This window comes from Anguilla anguilla, chromosome 9, assembly GCF_013347855.1.
Source record: "Anguilla anguilla isolate fAngAng1 chromosome 9, fAngAng1.pri, whole genome shotgun sequence".
Taxonomy (NCBI): domain Eukaryota; kingdom Metazoa; phylum Chordata; class Actinopteri; order Anguilliformes; family Anguillidae; genus Anguilla; species Anguilla anguilla.
Window position 1 is genome coordinate 51909969 of NC_049209.1, and position 19623 is coordinate 51929591.

The window sequence follows — 19623 nt, forward strand, 5'->3', positions numbered from 1 at the left end:
TCAAGAGGACCTCTTATCATTAAACATTTGCCTGCTGGAGCTGGAAACTAACCTGAACATACCTGTAGAAAAGCGAAGTTGTAATTTGAAAGTAGACCACAAGGAAGTTTTTTGGGGGCGACATAGCTCAGGAGGTAAGACCGATTGTCTGGCAGTCGGTGGGTTGCCGGTTCAAAACCCCGCCCTGGGCATGTCGAAGTGTCCTTCAGCAAGACACCTAACCCCCAACTGCTCTGGCGAATGAGAGGCATCAATTGTAAAGCGCTTTGGATAAAAGCGCTATATAAATGCAGTCCATTTACCATTTTATTTTATTTTTTTGAATGTCATTATCTTTATTAGGCCATCAAGGTCTTTTGAGAGCAAGGTTTAACTAAAAATAACTTACTAGAGTATTATACGAGGATCACAAAACAACAAAAGAGAAATTTAACAAAATAATAATTAAGACAGTTGACAACACAACCTATAAACACTCAAATGTAAATATTGGTTCACCATGGGGTTGGAGGACTCCAGTTTGCACAGGACAAAGTACGGGGGTCTGACCCCCCAAAAATTGAGACCTGAACCCCCCTAGGAAGTGAGAACAAAAAGTTAGGGGGTGATTCTAAACAAAAGGTTAGGGAGTGGTTCTTTCAAAAAAATATGTAATTCTAATGGTAAATTTTCAAATGTGTTTCCCCAGCTCTGTCAGAGGTAAAATTGTACAAAAAGTTTGAGCAGCCCTGCAGTGGGTCATACCATTTCTTCACAGGTGAGATTACCTGAGCTATCTTGACTCAGTCATTACATTAGCACATTATACAACCATCCATCAATTATCTATACCCACTTATGCTGGGTAGGGTTGGGGGTGGGGGGCAACTGGAGCCTATCCCAGCGTGCATTGGGCAAGAGAGTGCTACCCACTGCACCACTGCTCCTCCCATGAGCTCATTATGTAAGAGTGATTATGTTTACAAGAAAATACAATTCAAATTTATTACGTTGGACTTCACATAAACATGCCCTATTGACGCCAGTCACCAAGCCGTGAAATGAAATGATGTTATTCATTTGAAAATGTAAATTCAATGCAATGTTTGGCTCTACGGCTGCCCTACCCTGGCTGTTATCTTGGCTTTCCGGAGCATAGCCAGCACTCTGCTCCTGATATCTTTGGTTGCCAGGGAATACACAATGGAGTTCAGACAGGGCGCCGTGCACGCGGCCAACGACAAGTTCAGAATCCGGACATCCGGATCGAGTTTGAAGAAGAAATGTTCGATGATGTACACCAGTATGAACGGCGCGTAGAAAATCGCAACGAGAACAAAATGTTCCGTGCAAGTTAACAGTGTTTTGCACCTGCTGTTTACATTTTTCATTCTGAACACGGCTGTCAAAATGCAGATGTATGACATGATGATTAAACTAAGGGGCACAAACACAATAAGTAAACTCAGAGAAGAGGCGGTAGCCCACTGCAATCGGTTATCATTGCAAGCTAGTCTGTACATGGGAGTGTAGTCACAGAAGTAGCTCTGCACGTTGACCGAATTACAGAAAGATAGCCTGGTCATGATTATGACCGCGAACACAATAACACTTGTACAAAATGACCAAACCGTGACTAAAATACTGATCATGACGGGGATTGTGTTGATAGAGCTCTGTCTCAGTGGGAAACATATCGCAATTAACCTGTCATAGGCAAGTACACTGAGGGAAAACGACTCTAATGAGACAAAACAGTAATAGAAAAACATCTGAGTCAAACATGCGTTGTAGGAAATAAAGTTATCTTTCGCGAGAAACATCTTGATCATATTAGGAATAAGGGTTGTACTGAGCACCATGTCAACGATCGCCAGATTAGCCACCGCAACGTACTTCGGGGTGTGTAAGCGGTGATCTATCCATATGATGGAAAGCATAACAGAGTTGGACAAAACTGTTACAATATAAACGACGGTGAGGAAAATGAAGTATAAATTAGTAAACTTAAAAAACGTAAATCCAACTATGTAAAATCCTGCTGGTCTAATGATGGAGTCGTTTGTGATCGAAGTGACAAGAATTCCCATTGCGCATGTGCGGCCTTCAGGATCTCCGCGTGACTGCTTTTCCGCTGGGCACTGAGAGAGAAACAGATGAATGGCAATCAATGAAAACGCACAACCACGTGACAATTCAGACTAATGTCACCCATTACCTCTTATTTACTACATTTACATTTTAATATTTAGCTGATATTCAAATTGTCAATGACGTAGGCTACATCACCGATTCCTAAACTCGGTTCTGCCCATCACCCGCCCCCCCCCCCCCCATATCTGTCGTTTTAGTTTTTTTTTTTTTGTTTTTTTTAGTATTTACTCCATCCACGGAGTTAAATGTTACCTTTCACTCCTAGCACTTTCGGTCAGATTGCTAGTGAATGGTATGTCCCAGAAACGCCACTGTGGAGTGTAATCATAGACGAGGGACGTAGGTTGTTTCTCTTAAAATGATTAATCTATCTCTTGTAATGTTTTCAGAATCGAGCCAAACACGAAAACCGTTAGTCATTTCCCGGCTCTCCCTTATATATTGCTAATTTCTGTATTTCATCACACATACATTACACAAAATATTTAAATAGATTGATTGATTAAATAGATTTTCCATATGGCATTGTAAAATATGTTGTATAGTCTACGGGCAATTGCAGCAGTTTTACAGTATTAAAACAAATACATGTAGTTTTAATGCAGGAATGACCGCCTAAAAAAGAGGAACAAACGGTGATGGCGATGTCACGCAAGCGTCTTTGGGTCGACCGTCGCCTCTCCCGATATCGCTCTTGAATTACTTCCTAAATGACAGCGCCTTCAAAAGACCCATGCAATTCTTTCAAAAGGCTATATCCAGGCTTAATGCAGTTAATATGTAACCAAAAACACGAAGGAAAAGGAAGAGCACAATGCGTCAAGTGTCGTTCATTCGTTGTTCGTTTTATTTTTCCTCTATGTTTTTACCACGCCCCCCAAATATATTTTTTTGAATATCTTCCTCTTTAGGTGAACATCAAGCAAACCGATCGCGATGTTAAAAACACCTTTCTATTTCCGTTTAACATCTATGTAAGCCTGCATTGTCCACTAGCTGTGTCTATTGCACATACACGTCGAAGTTAAATGCGCGGAAACGTTCACACGCAGCCCTGGCGTCTGTAAGAATTGCGGAAAAAACGAAACCGTTCAAGGCATAGGGCAGAAATTGCGCGGCAGGAAAACGCTACTCACCAGTTCTCCTCAGCATACGTCACTGTCGAAACCCGTTAGTCTTAATGTGCTTCTCCCGTCGCACTGCAGAATATATCGCCTGGTTTATATGTATGGAGTGTGCGCACATGGGAAATCTACTGGGACATCAGTTGCCTCCCCTGCTTTTTGAATTTGTAATTCCATTGGTACATAATAGGTATTGATGAGGTTACAGTTTACATTGCATTTTTTAAAATTTTTTATCAGAACCTCTTCTCCCGGAGGATGTACACACTCTGCGTTTTTTTATGTACAGTACAGTGTATTTGTACAGCAATTCAGCTTAGGTAACTTACCTTCTGCATGTTTATAACAACAATGTCCACCAGGGCATAAACATACAACTGTTGAAGTTACAAGCTCGGTTCCTTCACCATTGTGGTACACTAACATTCAGTCATGCAACCATAAATGCCTAGGTGAGCAAGTGATTTTCAAAAGGGTCTAAATTTGAGCTCCTTGGCTTGGGAAACCAAAGCTGTTGACTACATTATGAAGCGTTTCAACCAGTTATTCGCCGAAGAAAAATACAGAACACATGAACATATTTCAGATAAAAAGTAATATTAGAAAAATAGATCAATTCTGGCCAGGGGGGTGCTTAAATTGTATAGTTTCCTCAGCATCCCGCCATGCGCACATGCTCCCGTGTACACACACATCCACATTAAAATGTCCAGAGTTAATTCCACTCTAACAGTGTTAATTGAACTCTTAACAGACTACATTTGGCCCCCGCTCTGAAATGTGGGACCAAATGTTACAGTATCTGTTGTGAGTCGAATTAACACTGTTTGAGTTAAATATACACTGGCCATTTTACTGTGTACAAACACATACGCAAAGTACTCTTCAGCAATAAAAAGGCAACGCAAACAAGCAACACAGAAGGAGATAACTTCATGAAATCGTTTAAAGCACAATATCTCAACTTTAATAGGCATAGCACATCAGTTTTTTATTACTGTGCATGAATATGACATTAAAAATATATGCAGTTACTTTTGTGTATTTTATTTTTTTATTTTGATCTGTTTTATTTTTATCATTTAATTTTTCTAATTTTTATCTCACTGTCCTGTGCACTCCAAGACATCATTACATTTGCCTGAACGAAACATCTACAACACGTTAGTCAATATATCTCATGAAACACGTTTTGAAAAATAATCATATTTGCAGCGGGTCTCCAGTGTTCCCAATCACAACCAGGTGTATTTGAGCTAATTTAAGTTTGAATGAAAGACTGAGACTTTTATAGGTCATAAAATAACATCACAGCCCGCAATTCGCGTGTTTCCCCTCTCCCGTTATGTTAATTATAACAGAATGTCTATTTGTACCCGGGTGAGAATAGTCACACGGCAGTTATTCGGCTATTTACACCCGGCCCCCTCACCCCCCGCCCCCCGTTTCCACAAAGCCCAACAAGCTGTGGCTCTAGCCACTTACATGTTGTGTTAACAAGTTTGTAAGTCCCGGTTCTGAAGCACAACACGCTACGACTCGGGATCGGAGTTAATGTGAGTCCATGTGGCGGTCCCTGATGCCCGCTACTGGGTGGCAGAGACTGTCAGACTTGGTCCGGCCTTATGGAAAAACCCCCTCACCTTTGTCCTTTACGCGGTACAGCAGATCAGGACTCTGATGCTGTTTCTAAAATATACATAGAGTGCATACGCACATACAGTATCTAATGTGTGCCCTGGTGCAAATAGCATTGTTGGCTATGGACACCTGGGTGCTTGTCTCTGCCATGCTATATACACCCGGGTGTAAATATCCACATTGGCTATATTCCACCCCGGGTGCAAATAGCATTGTTGGCTACTGACACCAGGGTGCTAATAGCATCTGCCTAATTATAATTGCTGGGCCTAAAACCTTTGCTGGTTTGTTTGTAGTCCTATTTAAAATGTGTCCTGGATTCCTTCTTGGTAAAAAAAAAAAAAAATTAAAAAGGGTGATTCACCTATTTTCATGGCCGTTATATTTCTTACAGGATGTTCATCTAATAATTTAATCTAACCACACAAATATTTATTTGATTCATTTTGTGACTAAACGATGAAATAAAAACACATTTGAGGCTTATATTTATGACTAAAAATCCATTAAATAATGTGTCACTTGAGGAAAACGATACATGTAACTATGCACAATTGCACTAGTCGTTCTCAATCTCGGTTCTGAGGACCCTTGTGTATGCTGGCTTTTGCTATTGCCGATCTCTTGCTTAATTGCGGCAGTTGAACGCATGTGTTTTATTCGTTTCATAAATGGTTGAATTCTTCATTATCTGGCAACTGGTTGGCATGAGTGTTAAAGAGACTATTGATTTGCCTCAGTCTTTAATTTGATCAGTCAAAATACCGCCCTCTTTTTACGCAATTGTTTACAACATAACACAATGAGAATGTGGGACTTTTATTCTTTATGGTATGCATCATTATTTCTTACATAGCGTGGCTTCAGAGGATATATAATCTCTCAAAACATGAAAAGTGTCTTAAGAAACAATAACAATTTCTTAAAATTCTGGGATTGCAATTGTGGTTGAAACGAAAACCAGCATACACAGGGAGTGGGTTTGAAAACTACTGCACTGTTCCTTCAAATACAAAACAACAAATAACCAAAAAGTGACTGGTAGCCTACATCCAGTAGGCCTACGGTTCTTAAATAAAGAGCTCGCCTAATATCTCAACTGCTAGAAGAGTTTTTTTTTCAGATTTCTCAGGTACTTTTTAATTTGCTCCAATATCTCCTCGGTTTTTAGAGAGTAGATAATTGGGTTTAAAAGTGGTGGGATAGAACCGGACAAAGACGTGTTGAGAATTCTGGTGTCCGTATCAATGTTCACATTAGCCCAAGCCACGATGTAAGTAACGAAAAAAGGTACGAAAAATATAGCAACCAAAATTAAATGCGTTGAACACGTTTGAAACGCTTTCCATCTACCCTCCGACGATTTAATGTTCAAAATGGCGTAAATAATAAACAGGTATGTCACAGCTATGAAGCCAAAAGGAACAAAGTACAAGGCTATAGTGGTCAAAGCGGCCATAAACCAGTTCTTAGAATAATCACCGCAAGCGATCTTAAAGACTGGGCCGTGATCACAGAAGAAGCTGTTGACAATCGTCGATTTACAGTACGCCAGAGGGGGAATCAAGGCAACCATCACCACGTCTATGATAAGCGGTATTGACCACGACACAGTAATAACCAGCATCATTTTACAGTTGGTATTTAAAACATTGCTTCGTAATGGGAAACAGATGGCGATGAGCCTGTCGTAGGCCAAAACGCAGAGAGCAAACGATTCCATCGATGCGAAATAATCGACGAAGAACATTTGTGCCAAGCAAGGGTCGTAGTACACAAATTTTGAACCAAAGACATACATGTGAACAGCTTGAGGAATCAGAGCGGAGCTGAAACTAACGTCCACCACTGCCAGGCTGAACACGGCCATGTATTTTGGGGTGTGGAGGTTTTCTGCGAACCATATGACCAACATCAAGATTGCATTTGACACAAGTGTCAGGACGTAAATAACCGCCAGAAACATGAAGTAGTATTCTCCATGTTTTAGTGCGTAGAAACCTCTGATGTAGAATCCGACGGGGCGGGTGAAGTTGCTCAGGTCTTGTGTTGTTGTCTCCATTGACAACCGGCTTGACTTCTGTTTTTCAATCTGAAGTACATACAAGAAAAAATTAAAAGATGAATGCAGACAAATGACAGTTGACGTCAAGTTCGTCTTTATCAAAAATACTCTATGAAATATTTAGTATATTAAAAACTACAAACTTAGCGAGACGTTCAAATTAACAGCAATTTCAAAATACTTTTAAGCGACACTTGGGTTATTAATAATATTATTTTGTTTGCGTTTGTTTCATGTCACATGTTTTGGAAGCCACTGAACACAATCGGAAAATAATAGTTTCAAAATAAAGAACATTGGCAAATATACCCCTTGCTTAAGAATGTCACTCAAAGTTTCACCAAAGTCTTTAGTTTAACTTAATGCAATCTTAAAGGGTAAATGCAAGTGTCCAAATGTGAAACATATTGCTTTCAAAAAATTCTATACATACTTGTAGGAAGGGTTGAAATGCAACGCCAGTGCACCGTGCACGGTCCAGGATGAACTCTGAAGAATGATCCGGACTACCCATATTTTTATAGCTTGTGCGGGACGTCAGGCAGGATGATAGTACATCTAACGTCCTCTAGGGGTTCACGTAGCCTATGTGATCAACTAGTTAACTTTCTCTGGTACACAAAAGCTGCGGCATAATTAGCCGCGTTTGCAAACCGCGTCTCCTGTGGTGCAATTAAATGGCCCTTTTCTTCAAGGAAATATAGAATAGCTCAGATCTCTGAGTGCTGTGTTTAAGTCTGCGGTTTGGAGGACTGGTCTCATCTGACCATAAGGCCTGGTTCTTTTCGAAGTTGCAATGGCTGTTGGCCTTACTTCTGCTGTCCATGGTCCTGAATGTCTCCCAGGATTCAAGTGGAAGCAGATAACCTCTGTGATATAAGAATCGAATAAAACATTCACGTGAGAATCCGGATAACTTTTACAGTTGTATACAAAAGCTCCTCCTTTGATTAGAAATGCTAATAAATAAATAAATAAATAAATAAATAAATAAAAGAACCCTGTGGCTTTTTTGTCCCTTTACAGTGGTGTATTAAAAGGGCAACTACTTTGGATGTGTATGCACAGCTATTGAAACACTACATCTTCAAATAAAAGTCTCCAATGACTTGTCTGCATTTCACTAGCTGTCAGAATGTATTTTTGAGTGAATGTACACACTGAACAGAGAAACAATGATAACTGCTGAACGATATTTCGCCGGGTGCATAGTGTAAACGACGAACCTAAATCAAGGGCAATCCTGCCGTTGTAATTCCAACCGCTGGATGGTAGACTGACCTCACGGTAATGACGTAATCGGCGAAAAATGCGGCGCAGTCCGCACTCCCGTGCATTCCGATGCCACATACACTGTTTGAGTTAAATTAACTCTGGACATTTTACTATGTACAAACACATACTCAAACTACTCTTCTTCAGCAATAAAAAGGCAACACAAAACAGCAACACAGAAGGAAATAACTTTATGAAATTGCTTAAAGCACAACATCTCAAATTTAATATGTATATCAACAAACATTGCACATCAGTTATATTATTGTACATGAATATGACAGATTAAAAATATATGCAGTTATTTTGTGTATTTTGTGTCTTATTTTTATCATTTAATTTTTATAATTTTTATCTCACTGTCCTGTGCAGTCCAAGACATCTTTTCCCACCCCAAAATATGACGAACAATATGTGTGCATTTGCATGAACTAAACATCAAGAAATTTCTGGTCCATATATCTCATGAAACACGTTCTGAAAAATAATCGACGAAATCATGTTTGCAGCGGGACTCCAGCGTTCCCAATCACACCCAGGTGTATTTGAGCTAATTAAAGTTTGAATGAAAGACTGAGACTTATGTAGGTCATAAAATAACATCACAGTCCGCAATTCGCGTGTTCTTCTTCCGTTATGTTAATTATAACTGCTGAGCCCATCTAGGGCCGAAAGATTTACTGGTTCGTTTCTAGTTCACTTTTAAAAGTCTCCTGGATTCCTTCTTGGCAAACAAATAAACAAAATAAAGGGTGATTCACCTATTTTCTTAGCCGTTATATTTCTTACAGTATGTTCAACTAATAATTTAATCTAACCACACAAATATTAATTTGATTATTTTTGTGACTAATCGGACAAAAAATGAAAATACATTTGAGGCTTATATTTCTGACAAAAAATCCGTTAAATAATGTTTCACTTTTGGAAAACGATACATGTAACTATTGCGCAATTCCAGTCGTTCTCTCTTTCGCCCCTGGGGACCCTTGTGTATGCTAGTTTTACTTACTGCCAATCTCTTGCTTAATTACGGCCGTTGAACGCATGTGTTTTATTCGTTTCATAAATGGTTGAATTCTTCATTATCTGCCAACTGGTTAGAATCAATGTCAAAGAGCCTATTGATTTGTCTCAGTCTTTAATTTGATCAGTTAAAATTCCGCCCTCTTTTTACGCAACTGTTTACAACACAACACAATGAGAATGTGGGACTTTTATTCTTTATGGTATGCATCACTATTTCTTACATAGCGTGGCTTCAGAGGATATATAATCTCTCAAAACATGAAAAGTGTCTTAAGAAACAATAACAATTTCTTAAAATTTTGGGATTGCAATTGTGGTTGAAACGAAAACCAGCATATATCAGGATTGACTTTGAAAACTATTGCACTGTTACTTCAAATATAAAATAGCAAATTACCATACAGTGACTGGTAGCCTACATCCAGTAGACCTACGATTCTTAAACCAAGAGCTCGCTTAATACATCAACTGCTAGGAGAGTTTTTTTTCAGATTTCTCAGGTACTTTTTAATTTGCTCCAATATCTCCTCGGTTTTTAGAGAGTAGATAAGTGGGTTTAAAAGTGGTGGGATAGAACCGGACAAAGACGTGTTGAGAATTCTGGTGTCCGTATCAATGTTCACATTAGCCCAAGCCACGATGTAAGTAACGAAATTAGGTACGAAAAATATAGCAACCAAAATTAAATGCGAAGAACACGTTTGAAACGCTTTCCATCTACCCTCCGACGATTTAATGTTCAAAATGGCGTACATAATAAACAGGTATGTCACAGCTATGAAGCCAAAAGGAACAAAGTACAAGGCTACCGTGGAAAGAGCGGCCATAAACCAGTTCTTAGAATAATCACCGCAAGCGATCTTAAAGACTGGGCCGTGATCACAGAAGAAGCTGTTGACAATCGTCGATTTACAGTACGCCAGAGGGGGAATCAAGGCAACCATCACCACGTCTATGATAAGCGGTATTGACCACGACACAGTAATAACCAGCATCATTTTACAGTTGGTATTTAAAACATTGCTTCGTAATGGGAAACAAATGGCGATGAGCCTGTCGTAGGCCAAAACGCAGAGAGCAAACGATTCCATCGATGAGAAATAATCGACGAAGAACATTTGTGCCAAGCAAGGGTCGTAATACACAAATTTTGAACCAAAGACATACATGTTGACAGCTTGAGGAATCAGAGCGGAGCTGTAACTAACGTCCACCACTGCCAGGCTGAACACGGCCATGTACTTTGGAGTGTGGAGGTTTTCTGTGAACCATATGACCAACATCAAGATTGCATTTGACACAAGTGTCAGGACGTAAATAACCGCCAGAAACATGAAGTAGTATTCTCCATTTTTTAGCGCGTAGAAACCTCTGATGTAGAATCCGACGGGGCGGGTGAAGTTGCTCAGGTCTTGTGTTGTTGTCTCCATTGACAGCCGTCTTGACTTCTGTTTTTGAAGTACATACAAGAAAATATTTAAAGAAGAAAACATACAAATGACAGTTGACGTCAAGTTCGTCTTTATCAAAAATACTCATTAAAATTTAATATATTCAAAACTATAAACTTAGCGGGACGTTCAACTTAACAGCAATTTCAAAATACTTTTAAGCGACACTTGGGTTATTAATAATATTATTTTGTTTGCGTTTGTTTCATGTCACATGTTTTGTAAGTCACTGAAAACAATCGATAAAAAAAGTTTCTAAATAAAAAAAATGTTGGCCAATAGGCCCCTTACTTGTTAAATTTAATGCCATCTTAAAGGGTAAATGCAAGTGTCCAAATGTGAAACATATTCCTTTCAAGAAATCTCTATACATACTTGTAGGAAGGGGTGAAATGCAACGCCGGTGCACCGTGCACGGTCCAGGATGAACTCTGAAGAATGATCCGGACTACCCATATTTTTATAGCTGGTGCGGGACGTCAGGCAGGATGGTAGTACATTTAACGTCCTCTAGGGGTTCACGTAGCCTATGTGATCAACTAGTTAACTTTCTCTGGTACACAAAAGCTGCGGCATAATTAGGCGCGTTTGCAAACCGCGTCTCCTGTGGTGCAATTAAATGGCCATTTTCTTCCAAGAAATATAGGATAGCTCACATCTCTGAGTGCTGTGTTTAAGTCTGCGGTTTGGAGGACTGGTCTCATCTGACCATAAGGCCTGGTTCTTTTCGAAGTTGCAATGGCTGTTGGCCATACTTCTGCTGTCCATGGGCCTGAATGTCTCCCAGGATTCAAGTGGAAGCAGATAACCTCTGTGATATAAGAATCGAATAAAACTTTCACGTGTGAATCCGGATATCCTTAACTTTTACAGTTATATACAAAAGCTCATCCTTTGATTAGAAATGCTAATAAATAAATAAATAAATAAATAAATAAATAAACAAACCCTGTGGCTTTTGTGCCCCTTTACAGAGGTGTATCAAAAGGGTAACTACTTTGGATGTGTATGCACAGCTATTGAAACACTGCATCTTTAAATAAAATTTTAAAAGTCTCCTGGATTCCTTCTTGGCAAACAAATAAACAAAATAAAGGGTGATTCACCTATTTTCTTGGCCGTTATATTTCTTACAGTATGTTCAACTAATAATTTAATCGAACCACACACATATTAATTTGATTATTTTTGTGACTAAACGGACAAAAAATGAAAATACATTTGTGGCTTATATTTCTGACAAAAAATCCGTTAAATAATGTTTCACTTTTGGGAAACGATACATGTAACTATTGCACAATTCCAGTCCTTCTCTATTTCGGCCCTGGGGACCTTTGTGTATGCTAGTTTTACCTACTGCCAATCTCTTGCTTAATTACGGTCGTTGAACGCATTTGTTTTATTCGTTTCATAAATGGTTGAATTCTTCATTATCTGCCAACCGGTTAGCATCAATGTCAAAGAGCTTATTGATTTGTCTCAGTCTTTAATTTGATCAGTTAAAATGTTCCCCTCTTTTCACGTAATTGTTTACAACATAACACAATGAGAATATGGGACTTTTATTCTTTATGATCTGCATAATTATTTCTTACATAGCGTGGCTTCAGATGATATATAATCTCTCAAAACATGAAAAGTGTCTTAAAAAACAATAACAATTTCTTAAACTTCGAGGATTGCAATTGTGGTTGAAACGAAAACCAGCATATACCAGGATTGACTTTGAAAACTATTGCACTGTTACTTCAAATATAAAATAGCAAATTACCATACAGTGACTGGTAACCTACATCCTGTAGGCCTACGATTCTAAAACCAAGAGCTCGCTTAATACATCAACTGCTAGGAGAGGTTCTTTTCAGATTTCTCAGGTACTTTTTAATTTGCTCCAATATCTCCTCGGTTTTTAGAGAGTATATAATTGGGTTTAAAAGTGGTGGGATAGAACCGGACAAAGACGTGTTGAGAATTCTGGTGTCCGTATCAATATTCACATTAACCCAAGCCACGATGTAAGTAACGAGAAAAGGTACGAAAAATATAGCAACCAAAATTAAATGCGAAGAACACGTTTTAAACGCTTTCCATCTACCCTCCGACGATTTAATGTTCAAAATGGCATACATAATAAACAAGTATGTCACAGCTATGAAGCCAAAAGGAACAAAGTACAAGGCTACCGTGTAAAAACTGGCCATAAACCAGTTCTTAGAATAATTACCGCAAGCGATCTTAAAGACTGGGCCGTGATCACAGAAGAAGCTGTTGACAATCGTCGATTTACAGTACGCCAGAGGGGGTATCAAGGCAACCATCACCACGACTATGATAAGCGGTATTGACCACGACACAATAATAACCAGCATCATTTTACAGTTGGTATTTAAAACATTGCTTCGTAATGGGAAACAAATGGCGATGAGCCTGTCGTAGGCCAAAACGCAGAGAGCAAACGATTCCATTGATGCGAAATAATGGACGAAGAATATTTGTGTCAAGCAAGGGTCGTAGTACACAAATTTTGAACCAAAGACATACATATGGACAGCTTTAGGAATCAGAGCGGTGCTGAAACTAACGTCCACCACTGCCAGGCTGAACACGGCCATGTACTTTGGGGTGTGGAGGTTTTCTGCGAACCATATGACCAACATCAAGATTGCATTTGACACAAGTGTCAGGACGTAAATAACCGCCAGAAACATGAAGTAGTATTCTCCATGTTTTAGCGCGTAGAAACCTCTGATGTAGAATCCGACGGGGCGGGTGAAGTTGCTCAGGTCTTGTGTTGTTGTCTCCATTGACAACCGGCTTGACTTCTGTTTTTCAATCTGAAGTACATATAATCAAAAATTAAAAGAAAAAACAGACAAATGACAGTTGACGTCAAGTTCGTCTTTATAAAAAATACTCATAAAATTTCACATATTCAATAAAAAACTTAGCGGGACGTTCATCTTAATAGCGAAAATACTTTTGAGCGACACTTGGGTTATTAATAATATTATTTTGTTTGCTTTTGTTTCATGTCACATGTTTTGTAAGTCACTGAAAACAACCAAAAAAAAAAGTTTCTAAATATTAAACGTTGGCCAATAGACCCCTTGCTTGAGGATGTCGCTCAACGTTTAATCAGATCAAATAGTTAAACTTAATGCAATCTTAAATGGTAAATGCAAGAGTCCAAATAAAACTATACATACTTGTAGGAAGGAGTGAAATGCAACGCCACTCCACCGTGCACGATCCAGGGTGAACTCTGAAGAATGATCTGGGCTACCCATATTATCATAGCTAGTGCGATACGTCAGGAAGGAGGATAGTACATTTCCCGACCTCTAGGGGTTCACGTAGCCTATGTGATCAACTAGTTAACTTTCTCTGGTACACAAAAGCTGCGGCATAATTAGTCGCGTTTGCAAACCGCGTCTCTTGTGGTGCAATTAAATGGCCCTTTTCTTCAAGGAAATATAGAATAGCTCAGATCTCTGAGTGCTGTGTTTGAGTCTGCGGTTTGAGAAGGCTGGTCTCATCTGACCATAAGGCCTGGCTTTGTTCGAAGTTACAATGGCTGTTGGTCATACTTCTGCTGTCCATGGTCCTGAATGTCTCCCAGGCTCGAAGTGAAAGCAGAGAACCTCTGTGATGTAAGAATCTCTGCAACATCAAAACGACATCGAATAAAACTTTCACGCGAGAATCCGGATTACGACCTGCCCACCGTAAGCACTTTCCTTAACTTTTACAGTTGTATGCCAAAGCTCCTGTTTTATTTAGAAATGCAAATAAATAAATAAATAAACGATCCTGTGCATCCTTTGGTCCTTTACAGTGTTGTATTAAAGGGGCAACTGCTTTGGCTGTGTACACACACCATTTAAAACACTGCACCTTCAACTTAACGTATCCAATGGCTAGTCTGCATTTCAATAGCTGTCACACTGAACAGAGAAACAATGATAACTGCTAAACCATATTTCGCCCAGTGCATAGTGCATACGACGAAGCTAAATCAAGGGCAATCCTGTCATTGTAATTCTAACCGCAAGATGGTAGCCTGACCTAACGGTAATGACGTATTCGGCGACAAATGCGGCGCAGCCCGCACTCCGGTGCATTCCGACGCAGTATATACCATACCATCCGCCGCATGCACGTCGGGTAGTCCAACTGAATAAAAAGATAGGACTAGTGATTAACGACTCGATGTCTACTACAGCTTGCATTCGGTGGCTGCCTGAAGTCTGCATCCCACCGACATCACCAGATGCTGAGTATTTTCTCTGGTGATGCTCTGCCAGGCCTGTGCTGCAGCCATCTTCATTTCCTGTTTGTTTCTGGGGTGCCTACAGTCTTGTCTTTAGTAAATAAAATGCACGTTCAATTGGATTCAGGATGGGTAATTGATTTGGCCTTTCAAGAACATTCCACTTTTTCGCCCTGAATCAATCATTGTTTGCTTTAGTGGTATATTTCCACATGTTCCATATATGCACTACTTGGTGATAATGGCTCTCACTGTGGTTTGGTGGAGTCCCAGAGCCTTAAAATGGCGTTGTAAAGCTTTCATATTTTTGTGTTTACACAGTTTCCCTTTCGTCTAAGATTAAATTTTGTCTAAATATCTGAAACCATTCAGTGTGACAAATATGCAATTATAGAGGAAATCAGGAAGGGGGCAAATGCTTTTTAACAGCACTGTACATGTGTGAAATATTTTGTAAATGTTTTGTATGTTTTATGCACTAAATCTGCTAAATGTGTCCTATATTTGAATGAATTTAGTTGAATGTTAAAAACCACTAAATAATAAAACATTTAAATTTTATCAATAATTTTGGATAGCACATTTGACATTTACATCTATCATTTCAAACATGATAAATATAGGAAAAGGAACATTTTTTCCCCTTAAATTCTAAAATATAAAAAATTATATTTTAATTGAATATGGGAAAAATGCATGATAAAACAATAGAATTGTATGTAGCATTGAGCACCCCATAGAAACTTTATAGGTTTGTGCGGGATGTTCATATAATCTTTTGTTATTTGTGACAGGAAAACCATTCTTGACAGCCGCCAAAATTTGCAACTGTTGAATTACATTTCTTTGCCAAATATTATTTGGGGGGGGGGGGGGGGGGGGGGGGGCGCTGAAATTGTGTAGTTCCTTCAGCACCCCTCTTCCCTACCCACCATGCACACATGCTCTCGTGTCCACACACGTACACAGTAAAATGTCCATAGTTAATTCCACTCTAACAGTGTTAATTGAACTCTTCACAGACTACATTTGGTCCCCGCTCTGGAATGTGCGACCAAATGTTACAATATCTGTTATGAGTCGAATTAACACTGTTTGAGATAAATTAGCACTGGACATTTTACTTTGTACAAACACATACTCAAACTACTCTTCTTCAGCGATAAAAAGGCAACACAAACAAGCAAAACAGAAGGAGATAACTTTATGAAATTGCTTAATGCACAATATCTCAAATATAATATGTACATCAACAAACATTGCACATCAGTTACATTAATATGCATGGATATGACAGATTAAAAAATATCTGCAGTTATTTTGTGTATTTTGTGTCTTATTTTTATCATTTAATTTTTATTATTTTGATCTCACTGTCCTGTGCAGTCCAAGACATCTTTCCCCCCCCCCCCAAAATATGACAAACAATATGTGTGCATTTGCATGAACTAAACATCTAGAATATGCTGGTCAATATATCTCATGAAACACCTTTTGAAAAATAATCGACAAAATCATGTTTTCAGCGGGTCTCCAGCGTTCCCAATCACACCCAGGTGTATTTGAGCTAATATTAGTTTGAATGAAAGACTGAGACTTTTGTACGTCATAAAATAACATTACAGACCGAAATTCGCGTTTTCTCTCCCGTTATGTTAATTTCAACTGCTGGGCCGATCCAGGGCCGAAAGCTTTACTGGTTCGTTTGTAGTCCAATTTTAAAAGTCTCCTGGATTCCTTCTTGTTAAAATAAATAAATAAATAAACAAACAAATAAATAAATAAATAAGTTGAATCACCCTTTATATTTTATTTTTTTTAATTTATCTACTTTCGCGGCCGTTATATTTCTCACAGGATGTTCATATAATGATTTAATCTAACCACACAAATATTAATTTGATTATTTTTGTGACTAAACGGACATAAAATGAAAAACACATTTGAGGCTTATATTTATGACTAACAATCCATTAAATAATATATCACGTCATGAAAACGATACATGTAACTATTGCGCTATTCCAGTCGTTCTCTTTCTCGGCCCTGGGGACCCTTGTGTATGCTGGTTTTTACTACTGCCAATCTCTTGCTTAATTACGGCCGTTGATCGCATGTGTTTTATTCGTTTCATAAATGGTTGAATTCTTCATTATCTGCCAACTGGTTGGCATCAGTGTCAAAGAGCCTATTGATTCGCCCTAGTCTTAAATTTGATCAGTTAATATATCCCCCTCTTTTTACGCAATTGTTTACAACATAACGCAATGTGAACGTGGGATTTTTATTCTTTATGGTATGTATCACTATATGTCTTGCATGTCTTGGCTTCAGAGGATATATAATCTCTCAAAACATGTAATGTGTCTTCTTAGTAACCAATAACAATTTAGTAAAGTTCTGGGATTGCAATTGTGGTTGAAACGAAAACCAGAATATGCAGGGAGTGAGTTTGAAAACTACTGCACTGTTCCTTCAAATACAAAACAGAAAATGACCATACAGTGACTGGTAGCCTACATCCAGTAGGCATACGATTCTTAAATCAAGAGCTCGCCTAATACATCAACTGCTAGGAGAAGTTCTTTTCAGATTTCTCAGGTACTTTTTAATTTGCTCCAATATCTCCTCGGTTTTCAGAGAGTAGATAATTGGGTTTAAAAGTGGTGGGATAGAACCGGACAAAGACGTGTTGAGAATTCTGGTGTCCGTATCAATGTTCACATTAACCCAAGCCACGATGTAAGTTACGAGATAAGGTACGAAAAATATAGCAACCAAAATTAAATGCGAAGAACACGTTTTAAACGCTTTCCATCTACCCTCCGACGATTTAATGTTCAAAATGGCGTGCATAATAAACAGGTATGTCACAGCTATGAAGCCAAAAGGAACAAAGTACAAGCCTACCGTGGTAAGAGCGGCCATAAACCAGTTCTTAGAATAATCACCGCAAGCGATCTTAAAGACTGGGCCGTGATCACAGAAGAAGCTGTTGACAATCGTCGATTTACAGTACGCCAGTGGGGGAATCAAGGCAACCATCGCCACGACTATGATAAACGGTATTGACCACGACACAATGATAACCAGCATCATTTTACAGTTGGTATTTAAAACATTGCTTCGTAATGGGAAACAAATGGCGATGAGCCTGTCGTAGGCCAAAACGCAGAGAGCAAACGATTCCATCGATGAGAAATAATGGACGAAGAACATTTGTGCCAAGCAAGGGTCGTAGTACACAAATTTTGAACCAAAGACATACATATGGACAGCTTTAGGAATCAGAGCGGTGCTGAAACTAACGTCCACCACTGCCAGGCTGAACACGGCCATGTACTTTGGGGTGTGGAGGTTTTCTGCGAACCATATGACCACCATCAACATTGCATTTGACACAAGTGTCAGGACGTAAATAACCGCCAGAAACATGAAGTAGTATTCTCCATGTTTTAGTGCGTAGAAACCTCTGATGTAGAATCCGGCTGGGCGTGTGAAGTTGCTCAGGTCTTGTGTTTTTGTCTCCATTGACTGCCGGCTTGACTTCTGTTTTTCAATCTGAAGTACATATATTAAAAAATTAAAAGAAAAAAAACAAGCAAATGACAGTTGACGTCAAGTTCGTCTTCATCTAAAATACTCAAAAAATTCACATATTTAAAATGACAAACTTAGCGGAACGTTCAACTCAACAGCAATTTCACACTACGGTTGGGCGACATAATATTATTTTGTTTGCTTTGCTGCATGTCACATGTTTTGGAAACCACTGAACACAATCGGAAAAAAATAGTTTCGAAATAAAAGACGTTGGCAAATATACCCCTTGCTTAAGAATGTCACTCAAAGTTTCGCCAAAGTCTTTCGTTAAACTTAATGCAATCTTAAAGGGTAAATGCAAGTGTTCAAATGTGAAACATATTCCTTTCAAAAAACTCTATACATACTTGTAGAAAGGGTTGAAATGCAACGCCAGTGCACCGTGCACGGTCCAGGATGAACTCTGAAGAATGATCCGGACTACCCATATTTTTATAGCTAGTGCGGGACGTCAGGCAGGATGATAGTACATCTCCCGACCTCTAGGGGTTCACGTAGCCTATGTGATCAACTAGTTAACTTTCTGTGGTACACAAAAGCTGCGGCATAATTAGCCGCGTTTGCAAACCGCGTCTCTTGTGGTGCAATTAAATGGCCCTTTTCTTCAAGTAAATATAGAATAGCTCAGATCTCTGAGTGCTGTGTTTGAGTCTGCGGTTTGGGAAGGCTGGTCTCATCTGACCATAAGGCCTGACTCTGTTCGAAGTTACAATGGCTGTTGGTCATACTTCTGCTGTCCATGGTCCTGAATGTCTCCCAGGCTTGAAGTGAAAGCAGAGAACCTCTGTGATATAAGAATCTCTGCAACATCAAAACGACATCGAATAAAACTTTCACGCGAGAATCCGGATTACGACCTGCCCACCGTAAGATCTTTCGCTAACTTTCACAGTTTCCCTTTCGTCTAAGATTACATTTTGTCTAAATATCTGAAACCATTCAGTGTGACAAATATCCAATTATAGAGGAAATCAGGAAGGGGGCAGATGCTTTTTAACAGCACTGTACATGTGTGAAATATTTTGTAAATGT

General features: G+C 39.0%; 4 protein-coding genes across 8 annotated transcripts; all 4 read right to left on the reverse strand.

Annotated features, from left to right (window-relative positions):
- Positions 1 to 934: 934 nt before the first annotated feature.
- Positions 935 to 3373, reverse strand: LOC118236464 (putative gustatory receptor clone PTE03). Its single transcript, XM_035434878.1, has 2 exons — positions 3270 to 3373; positions 935 to 2120 (listed from the first exon to the last, which is right to left on the reverse strand). The coding sequence occupies exon 2, from the start codon at positions 2067 to 2069 to the stop codon at positions 1092 to 1094; it is 978 nt and encodes a 325-aa protein (XP_035290769.1). The 5' UTR covers positions 2070 to 2120; positions 3270 to 3373; the 3' UTR covers positions 935 to 1091.
- A 920-nt stretch (positions 3374 to 4293) lies between these two features.
- On the reverse strand, positions 4294 to 13520 carry LOC118235105 (olfactory receptor 187-like). Of its 5 annotated transcripts, none has more exons than XM_035432124.1 (2): positions 11094 to 11515; positions 4294 to 6990 (listed from the first exon to the last, which is right to left on the reverse strand). In XM_035432124.1, exons 1-2 carry the CDS (start codon positions 11172 to 11174, stop codon positions 6001 to 6003), a joined length of 1071 nt encoding a protein of 356 aa, XP_035288015.1. In that variant the 5' UTR covers positions 11175 to 11515; the 3' UTR covers positions 4294 to 6000. The 5 variants fall into 5 exon arrangements, with proteins under 5 accessions (XP_035288015.1, XP_035288018.1, XP_035288014.1 ...); XM_035432127.1 differs by lacking the exon at positions 11094 to 11515 and adding an exon at positions 11010 to 11067; XM_035432123.1 differs by lacking the exon at positions 11094 to 11515 and adding an exon at positions 7397 to 7614.
- Positions 11748 to 13991, reverse strand: LOC118235106 (olfactory receptor 8D1-like). The gene is made up of 2 exons (XM_035432128.1): positions 13925 to 13991; positions 11748 to 13552 (listed from the first exon to the last, which is right to left on the reverse strand). The coding sequence occupies exon 2, from the start codon at positions 13520 to 13522 to the stop codon at positions 12557 to 12559; it is 966 nt and encodes a 321-aa protein (XP_035288019.1). The 5' UTR covers positions 13523 to 13552; positions 13925 to 13991; the 3' UTR covers positions 11748 to 12556.
- A 2172-nt stretch (positions 13992 to 16163) lies between these two features.
- Positions 16164 to 18971, reverse strand: LOC118235109 (olfactory receptor 1L4-like). Its single transcript, XM_035432130.1, has 2 exons — positions 18939 to 18971; positions 16164 to 18549 (listed from the first exon to the last, which is right to left on the reverse strand). Exon 2 carries the CDS (start codon positions 18517 to 18519, stop codon positions 17554 to 17556), a length of 966 nt encoding a protein of 321 aa, XP_035288021.1. The 5' UTR covers positions 18520 to 18549; positions 18939 to 18971; the 3' UTR covers positions 16164 to 17553.
- Positions 18972 to 19623: the final 652 nt, after the last annotated feature.